We start from the raw sequence: 17,313 nt of genomic DNA on the forward strand, positions 1-17,313 counted from the left end.
TTTTTTATAGCAAATGAGCCACTTTTTACTATTACATATACAAATTCTTAACATCAAGGATTCTTAGCTCCTATATCAATGTCAAATTTAATTGTTGTGAAATCATTAAAGTATCACCTTTTACTGGGAATGACACTTTTCGTGCAACTTTTAAGGCAATAGTGATTGACTCTTATTTTATTCTGAAATTTATTTTTGGCTATTTTTATATTGGACTGCTATCAATGCAGGCTGGTGTTTTCGTCCACAAATAATATGAAATCCCATTTAATTGGATTTAATTCGTAATTTTCCTATGCGAAAAAAATTTCACTTTTTGTGCTACTTTTTGAAAGCAAGTGAACCACTTTTTACTTTTTCATTTAAAAATTCTTAACATCAAGAATTCTTAACTCCAATTTCAATCCCAAATTTACTGATTGTCAAATCTTTGGAGTATTGAAGATATCTTGGGGCAGGACGAGGGTGTCACCTATTACTGGGAATGACATTTTTCGTGCAACTTTTAAGAAATTCTCAAGGGCAATTGTGATTGGCTCCTATTTTACTCTAAAATTTAGATCTCCTTAAAAACATATGAAATCCCATGTAATTGGGTTTAATTCATTATTTTTCTATACGGGAGATTGACACTTTTTGTGCAATTTTTTTTTAAAGCAAGTTTGCCACTTTTTATTCAGATCTCCTTAAAAACATATGAAATCCCATGTAATTGGGTTTAATTCATTATTTTTCTATACGGGAGATTGACACTTTTTGTGCTACTTTTTTAATACAAGTTTGGCACTTTTTACTGTGTGCCATTTTTTAATGGAATAAAACCTTTTGTGCAACATTTAAGATATTCTTAACGTTAAGGATTCTTAGCTCATATTAAAATCCCAAATTTAATGTTTGTCAAATCAGTATTGACGATTTCTTAAGGCAGGACGAGGGTGTTACCTTTTACTGGGAATGACACTTTTCGTGCAACTTTTAAAAAATCCTCAAGGGCAATGGTGATTGGCTCCTATTTTACTCTAAAATTCAGATCTCCTTCAAAAAATATATGAAATCCTATGTAATTGGGTTTAATTCATTATTTTTCTATACGAAAAATTTCCACTTTTTGTGCTATTTTTTTAAGCAATTTTGGCACTTTTTATTTGGAATAACATTTTTTTGTGCAATATTTAAGAAATTCTTAACGGGTATTGTGCATGTTCACCTTTTTTATTTAATATTTAACATATAACATTTCTTGTGAATGGATGTCATTGAAAAAAGAGATAATATATTTCCGGATCAATTCTGAACGAGTGAGTTTCCTCTATACTCTGCACTATACCCATTTTATGTATTTTTCTTCTTTCTACATTTTTTTTGTTGTTAATATTCAGTAAGAGTTTTTTCCTTGGCTTTATTTAAATGATGTGGAAATCATATTAAAATCAACAGCAACGACCATCAGAGACCAGGACAAAGCTTTTAATGGTGAACAAGAAAGAAAAAAAAACCGTATCCATCATCGGTGATGGTAGGTGGGTGGACCCAAAAATCATCATATAAATAAAATATAGTATAAAAAAGAAAAAAACAAAAAAGAAAAAATAGGCCATATAAAAATTAACACTCATTCTGAAACACAAATGTATCAACACAAAAAAGGACAATGTTATATATTATGGATATAGGAGGATAGAATGGGGGAAAGTTTTTTTGTTTGTTTTTGTCATCCAAAGGCTCTGAAAACACACACACAGAAATTTCACACATACATTCCGGAAATATACTTTTGCTTCAATTTGAATTCAACTTTAATACGAACAGGAGGACATTATGCTTTTGACGATGTCTTCGGTGTGTTTTTTTTTGTCTTAATGATGGGGGATATTTTAATGAAAAAATTAAAATTAATGTTACGCCTTTGTTATATTCTTTGTTTTGTTTTCAATTTTTTGTTTTTTTTTTTTGTTTTCATGTACGAGTATATTTGACATAATGAGTAAATGAAATTAATGAATGTGAGAAAGAGGTAAAGAAAAATGGTTTCATTGAAAAAATATTTTTTTGTAGAAGGCTTGTATAATTTCTAGCAATTTTATTCGGAAATATGCAAATTAATAATTAATCTTAATTAAGAAGTATAGTATTTGTCTTAAGGGCTTTAAATTTTAATGGGTTTATATTTTTTCGTAAATGATATTGAAATTTTAATTTGATATTTTAGCAGATTTTATAGCCTCAACCAAAGGTTTTAAATATACTAACTTTGTCATTCCGTTTGTAATACATCGAACTGTATGAAATTCCGCCATTTTACAAAAAGCCAATAGAGAACGTTGAGGGGAAAACATATCTTCATTGCCGTAACTATGAGAGGAGTTTTGCTCCCTCAGCACTATTTAAGCAAAAAAGCTTATTGACCGAATTTTCGGAAAAAAATCTTTTTTTTTTTTCTAACAAGTAATATTTCAGAGGTCGAGCCATAAAAGGCTGATGTAAAGTAGAGGAAATTCATCACATTCGGATGAAGTTCACTACTGTGGTTTCACAATTGACTGAATAGTCTAAGTGAGCCTGATACATCGGGCTGCTACCTAACCTATCACCTTCGGCATCACAATGGATTGAGTAGTTAAACTGAGACTGAGATAACGGGTCCATGGTGAAAAAACCCTGTTTGTTTGTCATGTGCAACCCAACACAAAAAATCCACACAACAAAGCACTTATCCCAGGCGAAAGTACTCGATGAGAGGAGAGAAATAATTTCTGGATTTTTTTTATGAACCTCTTGGTTTTTTTCTCTAAATTCGATTTAGAGCACTCTTAAGTAAGTTTCATCTATTTCTCACATGACCATAGTTCCAAAAATGCCCCGATCGCCAGGATCGGTTTATATGGTCCATTCTTCAGTCAAATTTTCTTGTTTAACTTTCCCAATTTATATCATTGGAATTTTGTGCATTTTGAGTTAGGAAAAATTTGAAGATGTTCCATATCAACCCTGTATCGTTTCAGGCCAATGTTCCGATTTTATTTCGATTTATTTCAAAATTTTATTTCTATAGAAATTTTTGTCAATTTTTTTATAGCAAATTTTGTCAAAATTTTATTTCTTTGGAAAATTTTGACAAAACTTTATTTTTATAAAGCATTTTGTCCAAATTTTATTTTTATAGAAAATTTTGTCAAATTTTATTTCTATGGACAATTTTGTCAACATTTTATTTCTATAGCAAATTTTGTCAAAATTTTATATCTATAGCAATTTTGTCCAAATTTTATGCCTATAGAAAATTTTGTCAAAATTTTATCGCTATGGAAACTTTTGTCAAAATTGTATTTCTATAGAAAATTTTGTCAAGATTTTATTCCTCTAGAATATTTTGTCAAAATTGGATTTCTGTAGACTATTTTCTCAAAATTGAATTTCTATAGAAAATTTTGTCAAAATTTTATTTCTATAGAAAATTTTGTCAAAATTTTATTACTACAGAAAATTTTATTTCTCTAGAAAATTTTGTCAAAATTTTATTTCTATAGATAATTTGTCAAAATTTTATTTCCATAGAAAATTTTCTCAAAACTTCATTTTCGTAGAAAATTTTGTCAAAATGTTATTTCCATAGAAAATTTTGTCAAATTTTTATTTCTATAGAAAATTTTATCAAAATTTTATTTTTATAGAAAATTTTTCAAAAATTTTATTTCTATAAAAAATTTTGTCAAAATTTTCTATTTCTATAGAAAAATTTTGAAGTACCTCTTACTTTATTTAATTTTATGTCTATAGAAACTTTTGGCACAATTTTAATTCTATAGAAAATTTTGTCAAAATGTTATTTCTATAGAAAATTTTTTCAAAATTATATTTGTATAAAAATTTTAGCCAAAATTTTATTTCTATAGAAAATTTTGTCAAAATTTTATTTCTATAGAAAATTTTGTCAAAATTTTATTTCTATAGAAAATTTATTCAAAATCTTATTTCTATATAAAATTTTATTTCTATAGAAAATTTTGTCAAAATTTTATTTCTAGAGAAAATTTTGTCAAAATTGTATTTCTATAGAAAATTTTGTCAAAATGTTATTTCTATAGAAAATTTTGTCAAAATTTTATTTCAGTAGAAAATTTTGTCAACATTTTATTTCTATAGAAAATTTTGTCAAAATTTTATTTCTATAGAAAATTTTGTAAAAATTTTACTTCTATAGAAAATTTTGTCACAATATTATTGCTATAGAAAATTTTGTCACAATTTTTATTTCTATAGAAAATTTTGTCCAAACTTTATTTCTGTAGACAATTTTGTCCATATTTTATTTCTATCGAAAATTTTGGGTAATTTTTATTTGGTATAGAAATTTTTCTCAAAATTTTATTTCTATAGAAAATTTTGTCAAAACTTTATTTCTGTAGAAAATTTTGTCAAAATTTTATTTCTATAGAAAATTTTGTTAAAATTTTATTTGGTATAGAAAATTTTGTCAAAATTTTATTTGGTATAGAAAATTTTGTCACAATTTTATTTCTATAGAAAATTTTGTCAAAATTTTATTTCTATAGAAAATTTTGTCAAAATTTTATTTCTATAGAAAATTTTGTCAAAATTTTATTTCTATAGAAAATTTTGTCAAAATTTTATTTCTATAGAAAATTTTGTCCATAGTTTATTTCTGTAGACAATTTTGTCCATATTTTATTTCTATAGAAAATTTTGGGTAATTTTTATTTTGTATAGAAATTTTTCTCAAAATTTTATTTCTATAGAAAATTTTGTCAAAACTTTATTTCTGTAGAAAATTTTGTCAAAATTTTATTTCTATATAAAATTTTGTCCAAAATTTATTTCTATAGAAAAGTTTGTGTAATTTTTATTTGGTATAGAAAATTTTGTCAAAAATTTTTTTTGGTATAGAAATTTTTCTCAAAATTTTATTTCTATAGAAACTTTTGTAAAAATTTTATTTCTATAGAAAATGTTATCAAAATTTTATTCCTCTAGAAATATTTGACACAATTTTATTTCTATAGAAATTTTGGTTAAAATTTTATAGGAAAATTTGTAGAAAATTTTCTCAAAATTTTATTTCTATGGAAAATTTTGTCAACATTTTATTTCTATAGAAAATTTGTCAAAATTTTATTTCTATTGAGAATTTTGTCTAAATTTTGTTTCTATAGAAAATTTTGTCAAAATTTTATTTCTATAGAAAATTTTGTCAAAAAATTTTTTTTTGAAAATATTGTCATGATTTTATTTATAAAGAATTTTTTGTCAAAATTTTATTTTTATAAAAAGTTTTGTCAAAATTTTATTTCTATAGGAAATTTTCTCAAAATTTTATTTCTATAGAAAATTTTCTCAAAATGTTATTTCTATAGAAAATTTTATTTCTATTGACGATTACGTCAAAATTTAATTTCTATAAAAAAATGTCACAATTTTATACCTATAGAACATTTTGTCAACATTTTATTTTTACAGAATATTTTTTCAAAATGTAATTTCCATAGAAAATTTTGTCAAAATTTTATTTCTATAAAAAATTTTGTCAAAGTTTTATTTCTATAGAAAAAATTGTCAAAACTTTATTTCTATAGAAATTTTTGTCACAATTTTATTTCTATAGAAAATTTGTCAAATTTTATTTTCATAGAAAATTTTGTCAAAATTTTATTTCAATAGAAAATTTTGTCAAAATTTTAATTTTATAGAAAATTTGATCAAAATTTTATTTTTATAGAAAATTTTGTCAACATTTTATTTCTATAGAAAATTTTGTCAAAATTTTATTTCTATACATAATTTTGTCAAAATTTTATTTCTATAGAAAATTTTGCCAACATTTTATTCCTATAGAAAATTTTGTCAAAATTTTATTTCTATAGAAAATTTTGTCATAATTTTATTTCTATAGAAAATTTTGTTCAAATTTTATTTCTATAGAAAATTTTGTCCAATTTTTATTTCTATAGAAAATGTTGTGAATATTTTATTTCTATAGATTTTTTTTTTAAATTTTATTATTTCTATAGAAAATTTTATCAAAAAATTTATTTCTATAGAAAATCTTGTCAAAATTTTCTCAAAATTTTATTTCTATAGAAAATTGTGTCAAAATTTGATTTCTATAGAAAGTTTTGTAAATTTTTTTTATAGTGTATCACATTTCCATAGTCTTTAGTAAGATCTGATAGGATGAGATGACTCAATTTGGGTCTTATATGTTAGGTTAGGTTAGGTGGCAGCCCGATGTATCAGGTTCATTTATACTATTCAGTCCATTGTGATGCCACATTGGTGAACTTCTCTCTTGTCACTGAGTGCTGCTCAATTCCATGTTAAGCTCAATGACAAGGGATCTACTTTTTATAGCCGAGTCTTAACGGCGTTCCACATTGCAGTGAAACCACTTAGAGAAGCTTTGAAACCCTCAAAAATGTCACCAGCATTACTGAGGTGGGATGCAAGATAGTTGGATGGACCCACGTTTCGGTTTCATATTCCTCATCAGCACCCTCTACTTGCAACAAAACCAATTATCAGAATAAATTCGGGTATTTCATTAAACCCAAAGTGAACCACACTCGAACCTGCCGAAAAAAGGTTTGTACAAAGATTTATTTAGGCAGAGGCCATCTGTCATAAACCTTCCTTTTTAAGGTTCGAGTGTGGTTCACTTTGGGTTTATTGAACTACCCGAATTTATTCTGATAATTATTCTGATTATAATTATTCTCTACTTGCCGCAAAAATATCTACCAATAATCGGGTAGTTCACTAAACCCAAAGTGAACCACACTCGAACCTTCCGAAAAAAGGTTTGAACAAAGATTTATTTAGGCGGAGGCCAACTATCATAAACTTTTTTTCGGAAGGTTCGAGTGTGGTTCTCTTTGGGTTTATAGAACTACCCGAATTTATTCTGATAATTGGTTGATAGTCTTGCCGCAAGTACAGGATGCTGATGAGGAATGTGCAGTCTATAGGGGTTTGCCCAAATAATTTTGGCAAACATTCTTTTCCTCTGTTGGTTAAGCTACTCTTGTAGTTTAGTCAACGCAATGGTTTTAAAGCTGAGATCAAAACAAGAAATATGATTGAAGTACAAACCAACAATAAAAAACAAAAAGGAAAAAAAATTATTTCTATATTACATTTTGTCAAAATTTTATTTCTATAGAAAATTTGGTCTGAATTTTATTTCCATAGAATTTTTTTTTAAGGTTTATTTCCAAAAAAAATTTTGTCAAAATTTTATTTCTATGTAAAATTTGTCAAGACTTTCATTTTATAGAAAATTTTGTCAAAATTTTATTTCATCATGAATTCTATCAATCTACCAAACAGTAAAAAATCTACCAATTTGGGTAGAATTCTACCAACTGTAGCAACCTCAATTGTGCAGCGAGGAAACGAGGAAATTTTTAATTGTCTTAATATTTTATTCTTATTTATTTGCAATGTTTATTTCATTGACAGGTCTCTGAATTTTGAATTGGATTTTTAACATCATTTGCCATTTCCTTATTTTTCAATGAAATCATTTTTGTTGAATTTTATTGCAGAAAAAATAACAATTGTTGTGAGTGATTCTGAATGAAAATTGAATTTGAAAAAAAAAAAAATTAATGACGTTATGATAAAATAAAAAAAACATCTGAATGCATTGATATTGTGTGACATTGGTTGAAATTTCGAAAAAAAAAACTTAGATCTTCAATGATACCAATTTAATTTCTGAACTTAATTCAAATCTTAAGGCTTAGAAGCATATGTTAAGGAGTAATATTTTAATAGATAAAAATTCAGAATTTTGTATATCGAATAAAATCCTGAGTTTCATTGGATACCACCATCATAGTATAGTGAAGGTGAAATCTTAGTTTGTTTAAATACAAAATGGTCCAATTTGTAAAACTTGGTTGTTGGCAAATTTTATATCACTAAGTGCGAGATTTATTCTTTCTCCGAAATTACAGAGCCTGCTTCAAGGGTTGTAAAGTCCCAAAATGTAATTGAATTTTAAAAATTACCAATATCCCGGTTTCATTTGTTATTAAAATAAATCCCTGATTTTGTTGTCTGCCTTAACATATGCTTCAGTTTCTTTTTATATATCCCTTAGAACTTATCCCTAATGGTATACTATATTTTAAGTATTTTTTTGAAAAATTGAAATCTTTCGTACTTACCGAATCTAGAGTTGTATCTATATTGCCATTTGGACGATCGGCTAGAGTGGTCTCCTTTAGGTTGATTTTCACATGATTGGCAGCCGATGTGGTGGCACCGCCCCTTTGCGGTTTAGTGGCATCCAGCAGCACCTTGAGGGAGGCGATGGCGTGTAATTGGGTTGCCTTTTCGTCCACCTTGCCTGGAACATCATCTTTGTCATTTTCATGGTTGTGTTTGTTTGATCAAGGATTTGGTTTTGGATTTTTTTTTTTAGTTTCAGTGTTTAATGGCATTTCATTTTTTTTTGACAAATTACGATACATTTTTCGGGCAAAATGTTATATTTGAGAGAATATTTTCAAAATTTAATTTTTGATTATTTAAGAAAAAACAAATATAATGGACATTGAGCAAAAGTTTTTGTTTTTCATATTAAAATTATTTTGACACACACACAAAACAAGAGAGACATTCGTTTTTGATTTTAATTGGAATTGGAATTTATTATCAAAAAAAGATATCAAATATTTTTAATTTTTTTATTAGATTTCATATGATTTTGTTTTGATTTTGGCAAACGGAAAAATCCACATTTGTTGTTTGGTTTTTTGAGATTTCAATATTTTTTTTTATATGTATATAAAATCATATATTTAAAAAATAGAAGAAGAAAAAAAGAAAAAAGAATTTTCTTTCGATTAAAAATCGAATCAATGTATTTCTTTGGTTTTGTTTTATTTTAGGGGGGGGATTTTTTGTTTTAGATTTTTAGTTTTATTTTTAAGATTTAAGTTATGGCAAACCAAAAGGAAAAAAAATCAATACATTTAAGAGATAATTAATTAAATGTTACTTATAAATATTAAATATATATATTTTTTTAAATATTTGAAAAATATAAATAATTTTTGTGTGTTTACCATCATTCAGTTATGAAGACAGATTTAGAGAAAAATTTAGAAAAAACAGGGAATTTTTAGAAAACTATAAAGCAGAAGAGAGAAAGGAAAAGAAATATAAAATCTAGAAAGGGGATTTCATGGATATTTTAAAGAAAAGCAAACTTGAAAGCTTTTTAGATTTTAGTAGCATTAGAAGTTTTTGAAAAAGAGAGAAAAAGAATCTGGTAACTAATTATTTAGCTTTCATAGGACTTATCATGGGACTATATTGGAATAAATTCTCAAAAATAATTTTAGGCTGGGTTAAGAGTTTCAATGGGTCAAACTATCTAGGATTTTCGAAGGGTAGACAGCCAAAATTTCTATAGATATATTAAATGGTTTGCTATAATTTATATTCTCTACATTTTTAATATCAGATCAATAATAAATAAAAGCTATATATATAAAGAAGCATAGTTATGATTTCATTATAATCGTAGTAAGTGAAATAGAAATTTGGTAGCAAAATTCGTCTTTTGTCGATGGCTTGTTTTTTGAGAGATCTACTAAATCTAATAAATATAAATAAAAGACACTACTTTAATAAAAAAAAAAGATTTCACTACATATATTTACCACGCCACGGCCAAACAGATATAGACTTGGAGATATTTGTATTTTTGATATGATTTGAATTGAATTGGATTAGAGTTGGTTTTTAAATTTTTTCATATTTTTTTGTTTGGAAGTGTTTTTGATTGTTGTTGCTTGTTGGTATAACACAGAGAGATAGTGAAAGTGGGATATAGAATGAGACAGAGTACGAGGAATAGCTGTAGAATATTATGTTGTAAAAGCTGTTTCTATTATTGCTTTTTTTCTTTGGTATTTTATATAGACTACTTTGAAGCTTTTATTTCGAAAAAATGTATTGCCTATTTTTAGGGGGAGTTGTGGGCTAAGTGATGGTACATTGGTGGATTTCTGTACAGCACATTTTTTACACTATTCCTACTCCTTAGTCTCTACATAGTATATAGTCAGTATATGTTATATCTTAAAAACCATTAAGACATATGGGTTATGCCTGAAGTGTTATCTATTTTACAGATCTAATGATATTAAGGAAATAGGGGAAGACAGGGTATAATGGGTAACTATGGTACATAGTGTTTTTAAAGCTGCTTTTAATTCCATTTTAGATATTTATTTTGAAGCATATTTTGCAGCGTGTTTTTTTCTTTTGGAAATCTATTGCCTATTTTTGGGGTTAGCTAAGACTAAGATGAATTAGCTCTAAGCTATAAGTTTGAAAGCTAAATCTTATTTTCCAACACATTTTTTACAATTTTACATAAACATTAGCCATTAGCGTATATGAATGTGGGGGAATTTCAAAAAGGACCTGTTTCAGTTGGTAGTATAATTATCTATTACTTTTATAAGATTTTATATTTCCTAGTGGACTACATTAATCAGAAAACAAATAGATGCCATCAATTTTGACATAAATCTAAAGCTTTGTTGGTGAGTAAACTCGTAAATACGCTCACGATTGAGAATTGCTATACACGAGCAACCAGCGTTGCCATAATGAATTTTTATTTGGACCAACATTTTTCCAAAATTCAGCGAACGAATTCGAAATTCGTACCAGCGAACCATTTTTTCAAATTAAATTATCATATAATTTAAAAGTAAATTTTTTTCAAAATTTTTACTTCCATAGAAAATTTTGTCAAACTTTTATTTCTATTCAAAATGTTTATTTCTATAGAAAATTTTGTCATAATTTTATTCTTAAATTTTGTCAAAATTTTATTTCTATAGAAAATTTTGACAACATTTTATTTCTATAGAAAATTTTCAAAGAATTTTATTTGTATAGAAAATTTTCACAAAATTTTATTTCTATACAAACATTTTCACAACATTTTATTTCAATAGAAATTTTTGTCAAAATTTTATTTCTATAAAAAACATTTTCACAAAATTTTATTTCTATAGAAAATTTTCCCATTTTTTTTTCTGTGAAGATTTTGTCAAAATTTTATTTCTATAGAATTTTTTTGTCAAAATTTTATTTCTATACATAATTTTGTTTCTATAGAAATTTTTGTCAAAATTTTATTTCTATAAAAAATTTTCACAAAATTTTATTTCTATAGAATTTTTGTCAAAATTTTATTTCTATAAAAAACATTTTCACAAAATATTATTTCTATAGAAAATTTTCACAATTTTTTTTCTATAGAAGATTTTGTCCAAATTTTATTTCTATAGAATTTTTTGTCAAAATTTTGTTTCTATAGAAAATTTTCACAAAAATTTATTTTTATAGAAGATTTTGTCAAAATTTTATTTCTATAGAAAATTTTGACAACATTTTATTTCTATAGAAAATTTTGACAACATTTTATTTCTATAGAAAATTTTCAAAGAATTTTATTTGTATAGAAAATTTTCACAAAATTTTATTTCTATACAAACATTTTCACAACATTTTATTTCAATAGAAATTTTTGTCAAAATTTTATTTCTATAAAAAACATTTTCACAAAATTTTATTTCTATAGAAAATTTTCCCATTTTTTTTCTGTGAAGATTTTGTCAAAATTTTATTTCTATAGAATTTTTTTGTCAAAATTTTATTTCTATGCATAATTTTGTCAAAATTTTGTTTCTATAGAAATTTTTGTCAAAATTTTATTTCTATAAAAAATTTTCACAAAATTTTATTTCTATAGAATTTTTGTCAAAATTTTATTTCTATAAAAAACATTTTCACAAAATATTATTTCTATAGAAAATTTTCACAATTTTTTTTCTATAGAAGATTTTGTCCAAATTTTATTTCTATAGAATTTTTTGTCAAAATTTTGTTTCTATAGAAATTTTTGTAAAATTTTATTTCTATAGAAAATTTTCACAAAAATTTATTTTTATAGAAGATTTTGTCAAAATTTTATTTCTATAGAAAATTTTGACAACATTTTATTTCTATAGAAAATTTTCAAAGAATTTTATTTGTATAGAAAATTTTCACAAAATTTTATTTCTATACAAACATTTTCACAACATTTTATTTCAATAGAAATTTTTGTCAAAATTTTATTTCTATAAAAAACATTTTCACAAAATTTTATTTCTATAGAAAATTTTCCCATTTTTTTCTGTGAAGATTTTGTCAAAATTTTATTTCTATAGAATTTTTTTGTCAAAATTTTATTTCTACACATAATTTTGTCAAAATTTTATTTCTATAAAAAAATTTTCACAAAATTTTATTTCTATAGAATTTTTGTCAAAATTTTATTTCTATAAAAAACATTTTCACAAAATATTATTTCTATAGAAAATTTTCACAATTTTTTTTCTATAGAAGATTTTGTCCAAATTTTATTTCTATAGAATTTTTTTGTCAAAATTTTGTTTCTATAGAAATTTTTGTAAAATTTTATTTCTATAGAAAATTTTCACAAAAATTTATTTTTATAGAAGGTTTTGTCAAAATTTTATTTCTATAGAAAAATTTCACAAAATTTTATTTCTATAGATGATTTTGTTAAACTTTATTTCTATAGAAAATGTTGCCAAAACTTTATTTCTATAGAATTTTTTGTCCAAATTTTATTTCTATAGAAAATTTTTTCAAAATTTCATTTCTATAGAGAATTTTATCAAAATTTTATTTCTGTAGAAAATTTTGTCGAAATTTTATTTCTATAGATAATTTTGTCAAAGTTTCATTTTTATAGAGAATTTTATCAAAATCTCATTTCTTTAGGAAATTCTGTCAAAAATTCATTTCTATAGAAAATTTTCCCAAAATTTTATTTCTATAGAAAATTTTTACAAAATTTTATTTCTAAAGAAGATTTTGTCAAAATTTTATTTCTATAGAAAATTTTTACAACATTATATAGAGAATTTTATCAAAATTTCATTTCTTAGGAAATTCTATACAAACATTTTCACAACATTTTATTTCTATAGAAATTTTTGTCAAAATTTTATTTCTTTAAAAAAAATTTTCACAAAATATTATTTCTATAGAAAATTTTCACAATTTTTTTTCTATAGAAGATTTTGTCCAAATTTTATTTCTATAGAATTTTTTTGTCAAAATTTTGTTTCTATAGAAATTTTTGTAAAATTTTATTTCTATAGAAAATTTTCACAAAATTTTATTTTTATAGAAGATTTTGTCAAAATTTTATTTCTATAGAAAAATGTCACAAAATTTTATTTCTATAGATGATTTTGTCAAAACTTTATTTCTATAGAAAATGTTGCCAAAACTTTATTTCTATAGAATTTTTTGTCCAAATTTTATTTCTATAGAAATTTTTGTCAAAATTTTATTTCTATAGAAAATTTTGTTAAAATTCTATTTCTATAGAAAATTTTCACAAACTTTTATTATTTTAGAAAATTTTTACAAAAGTTTATTTGTATCGAAAATTTTTACAAAATTTTATTTCTATAGAAAATGGTGTCAAAACTTTATTTGTATAGAAATATTTTCACAAAATTTTATTTCTATATAAGATTTTGTCAAAATTTTATTTCTAAAGAAAATTTTTACAAAATTTTATTTCTATAGAAAATTTTATCAAAATTTCATTTCTTTAGGAAATTCTGTCAAAATTTCATTTCTATAGAAAATTTTCACAAAATTTTATTTCTATAGGAAATTTTTACAAAATTTTATTTCTATAGAAGATTTTGTCAAAATTTTATTTCTATAGAAACTTTTATCAAAATTTCATTTCTAAGGAAATTCAGTCAAAATTTCGTTTCTATAGAAAATTTAGGCAAAATTTTATTTCTGTAAAAAATTTAGCCAAAATTTTATTTCTATAGAAATTTTTTCCGTATTTTTTTTCTATAGAAAATTTGTCAAACTTTTATTTCTATAGACAGTTATGGCAAAATTTCTATATAAAATTTTTTATATAAAATTTTCTTCCTGGTTTTTTCTATTTTTGCATAATTTTGTATCAATACAATTTTTTTTAGTTTATTTCTGCACAAAATTTTGGCAAAGTTCTATTACTATAGAAAATTTTGTTTGTACAGAAAATATTGTCAACATTTTGTTTTATAGAAAATATTGAAAAAAAATGATGGATTTGACGAAAATGGACCAAAATCAACCAAATTCCATTTGGTCCGATCATCGGACGAAATTTGAAAATTAATATTTTTTTGACCAATTTTGGTCCGATCAGACCAAAATGACAATTCTGCGAGCAACGTATGTGGAAAGAGCTATTATTTGTGACCACGGGAGAGAGAGAGAAAGATAGGGAGCCCGGTAATGCAATGGTTGGTATTCCTATGCCCTTGTTTTTATTTTTAAATTTTGTCAAAATTAATTTCTATAGAAAATTTTGTCAAAATTTTGTTTCTATAGAAATTTTTGTCAACATTTTTTTTCTATAAAAAATGTTCACAAAATTGTATTTCTGTAGAAAAATGTTCACAAAATTTTATTTATATAGAAGATTTTGTCAATATTTTATTTATGTAGAAAATGTTGTCAAAACTTTATTTCTCTAGAATTTTTTGTCAAAATTTTATTTCTATAGAAAATTTTGTCAAAATTTTGTTTCTATAGAAATTTTTGACAAAATTGTATTTCTATATAAAAAATTCACAAAATTTTATTTCTATAGAAAAATTTTCACAAAATTTTATTTCTACAGAAGATTTTGTCAATATTTTATTTCTATAGAAAATTTGGTCAAAATTTCATTTCTATAGAAAATTTTGTCAAAATTTCATTTCTTTAGGAAATTCTGTGAAAATTTCATTTCTATAGAGAAATTTATCAAAATCTCATTTCTATAGAAAATGTAGCCAAAATTTTATTTCTATAAAAAGTGTAGACAAAATTTCATTTCTGTAGAAAATTTTTTCAGTATTTTATTTCGTTAGAAAATTTGTCAAACTTTTATTTCTATAGACAGTTATGGCAAAATTTCTGTATAAAATTGTTACAAAATTTTCTTCCTATTTTTTCATATTTTTGCATAATTTTGTATCAATGCAATTTTTTTAAAGTTTTTTTCTGTACAAAATTTTGGCAAAGTTTTATTACTATACAAAATTTTGTTTGTTTATTCCTATAGAAAAGATTGAAAAAATGATCGATTTGACGAAAATAGACCAAAATCAACCAAATTCCATTTGGTCCGATCATCGGACGAAATTTGAAAATTAATATTTTTTTGGACAAATTTTGGTCCGATCGGACCAAAATGGCAACCCTGCGAGCAACGTATGTGGTTAGAGCTATTACTTGTGATGACGAGAGAGAGAGACAAAGGGAGAGAGAGAAAGATATGGAGCCTAGTAGTGCAATGCGTGGTATTCCCTTGGTGTTGGCTATACACGGAGAACTTTTGAAAAAAAAAATTGTAAAACTGTACTATAAGCATTTATTACAGTTATCAAAACCGGTGGAGAGGTTAATCTTTTTACACCGATTGTTAGTTTTGACGAAAACCTCTTTTGGGGTGGACCGGTTGAAGCAGTGTCGAAAAAACCCTAAATCCGGTATTTTGTGATTTTATTGTATAATTGCCAGTTTAATGGCAAATATAGGCATCAAAAAAGTTTTGGTGTGGGTTTTGTCGAAAACCCCTTTTGCGCTGGACCGGGGTGTCGAAAAAAAAACAGAAATATGGGGTTTTGTGATTTCAATGTAAAATTGCCAATTTAATGGCAAATATAGGCATTTAGAACCATTTTGGTGTTGGTTTTGTCAGAAAGGCCTTTTGCGGTGAACTGGTAGAAGCGGTGTCGGAAAACCCTTAAATCCGGTATTTTGTGATTTCAATGTAAAGTTGCCAATTTAAAGGCAAATGTAGGCATTTACAACCGTGTTGGTGTTGGTTTTGTTGAAAATCCAATTTGCGGTGAACCGGTAGAAGCGGTGTCGAAAAAAACACAGAAATATGTTGTTTTTTTTTGTGATTTCAATATAAAAATGCCAATTTAATGGAAAATATAGGCATTCCGAAACGTTTTGGTGTTGGTTTTGTTGAAAATTCCATTTGCAGTGAACCGGTAGAAGTGGCGTCGAAAAAACCCTAAATCAATGTAAAATTTCCAATTTAATGCCAAATATTGGCATTTAGAACCGTTTTGGTGTTGGCTTTGTCGAAAATCCTATTTGCGGTGGACCGTTAAAAGCGGTGTCGAAAAAAGCCAGAAATAAGGGTTTTGATGATTTCAATGTAAAATTGCCAATTTAATGGCAGATATAGGCATTGCGAAACGTTTTGGTGTTGGTTTTATCGAAAATCAATTTGCGGTGAACCGGTAGAAGCGGTGTCGAAAAAGCCAGAAATAAGGGTTTGGATGATTTCAATGTAAAATTCTCAATTTAATGGCAGATACAGGCACTCATAAACGTTTTGGTGTTGGTTTTGTCGAAAATCCCATTTGCGGTGGACCGGTAGAAGCGGTGTCGAAAAAGCCAGAAATAAGGGTTTTGATGATTTCAATGTAAAATTGTCAATTTAATGGCAGATACAGGCACACAGAAACGTTTTGGTGTTGGTTTTGTCGAAAATCCCACTTGCGGTGGACCGGTAGAAGCGGTGTTGAAAAAGCCAGAAATAAGGGTTTTGATGATTTCAATGTAAAATTGCCAATTTAATGACAGATACAGGCACACAGAAACGTTTTGGTGTTTGTTTTGTCGAAAATCCCACTTGCGGTGGACCGGTGTCGAAAATGCCAGAAATTCGGTTTTTGCGATTTCAATGTAAAATTGTACATTTAATGGCAAATATAGGCACTCAGAAACGTTTTGGTGTTGAGTTTGTCGAAAATCCCATTTGCGATGGACCGGTAGAAGCGGTGTCGAAAAAGTCAGAAATCCGGTCTTTTGCGATTTCAATGTAAATTTGCCAATTTAATAGCAAATATAGGGCGTTAGAACTGGGTATAGCAATAAAATGATAAAAAAACGACATTTCCATACCATTTGCTATTAATATATTGAAAAATCGTCTTTTCCAATATAACAATTTTTTACGATATATGGGAAAGTCTGTTAAACCGGTTGTAGGTGTTTTGATAACTCTAGCATTGAGTTTAACGGGACGCACTCTTTGATGAGAGAAAGTGGGATGGTGCCACTTTTTTATTTTTAAGGACACTGTTTGTAATACTTTTTGTAAGTTGAGATTTGTGATATTTGTTCTTGATTAAGGTAATTTTTTGTGAAGTCAAATATGTCTTA

General features: G+C 25.3%; 1 protein-coding gene across 8 annotated transcripts in view; it reads right to left on the minus strand.

The window, feature by feature from the left end:
- Nucleotides 1–17,313, minus strand: part of Nckx30C (solute carrier family 24 member Nckx30C) — a 544,602-nt gene that overhangs the window by 87,633 nt on the left and 439,656 nt on the right. For 7 of the 8 annotated variants that reach the window (XM_075293614.1, XM_075293615.1, XM_075293619.1 and 4 more), the window contains one exon: nucleotides 8,187–8,380. In XM_075293614.1, the coding sequence (XP_075149729.1) occupies nucleotides 8,187–8,380 (194 nt within the window). The remainder of the gene's footprint in view (nucleotides 1–8,186; nucleotides 8,381–17,313) is intronic. The other variant, XM_075293616.1, reaches the window with a different exon arrangement.

This window comes from Haematobia irritans, chromosome 2 (genome assembly GCF_050003625.1).
Source record: "Haematobia irritans isolate KBUSLIRL chromosome 2, ASM5000362v1, whole genome shotgun sequence".
NCBI lineage: Eukaryota > Metazoa > Arthropoda > Insecta > Diptera > Muscidae > Haematobia > Haematobia irritans.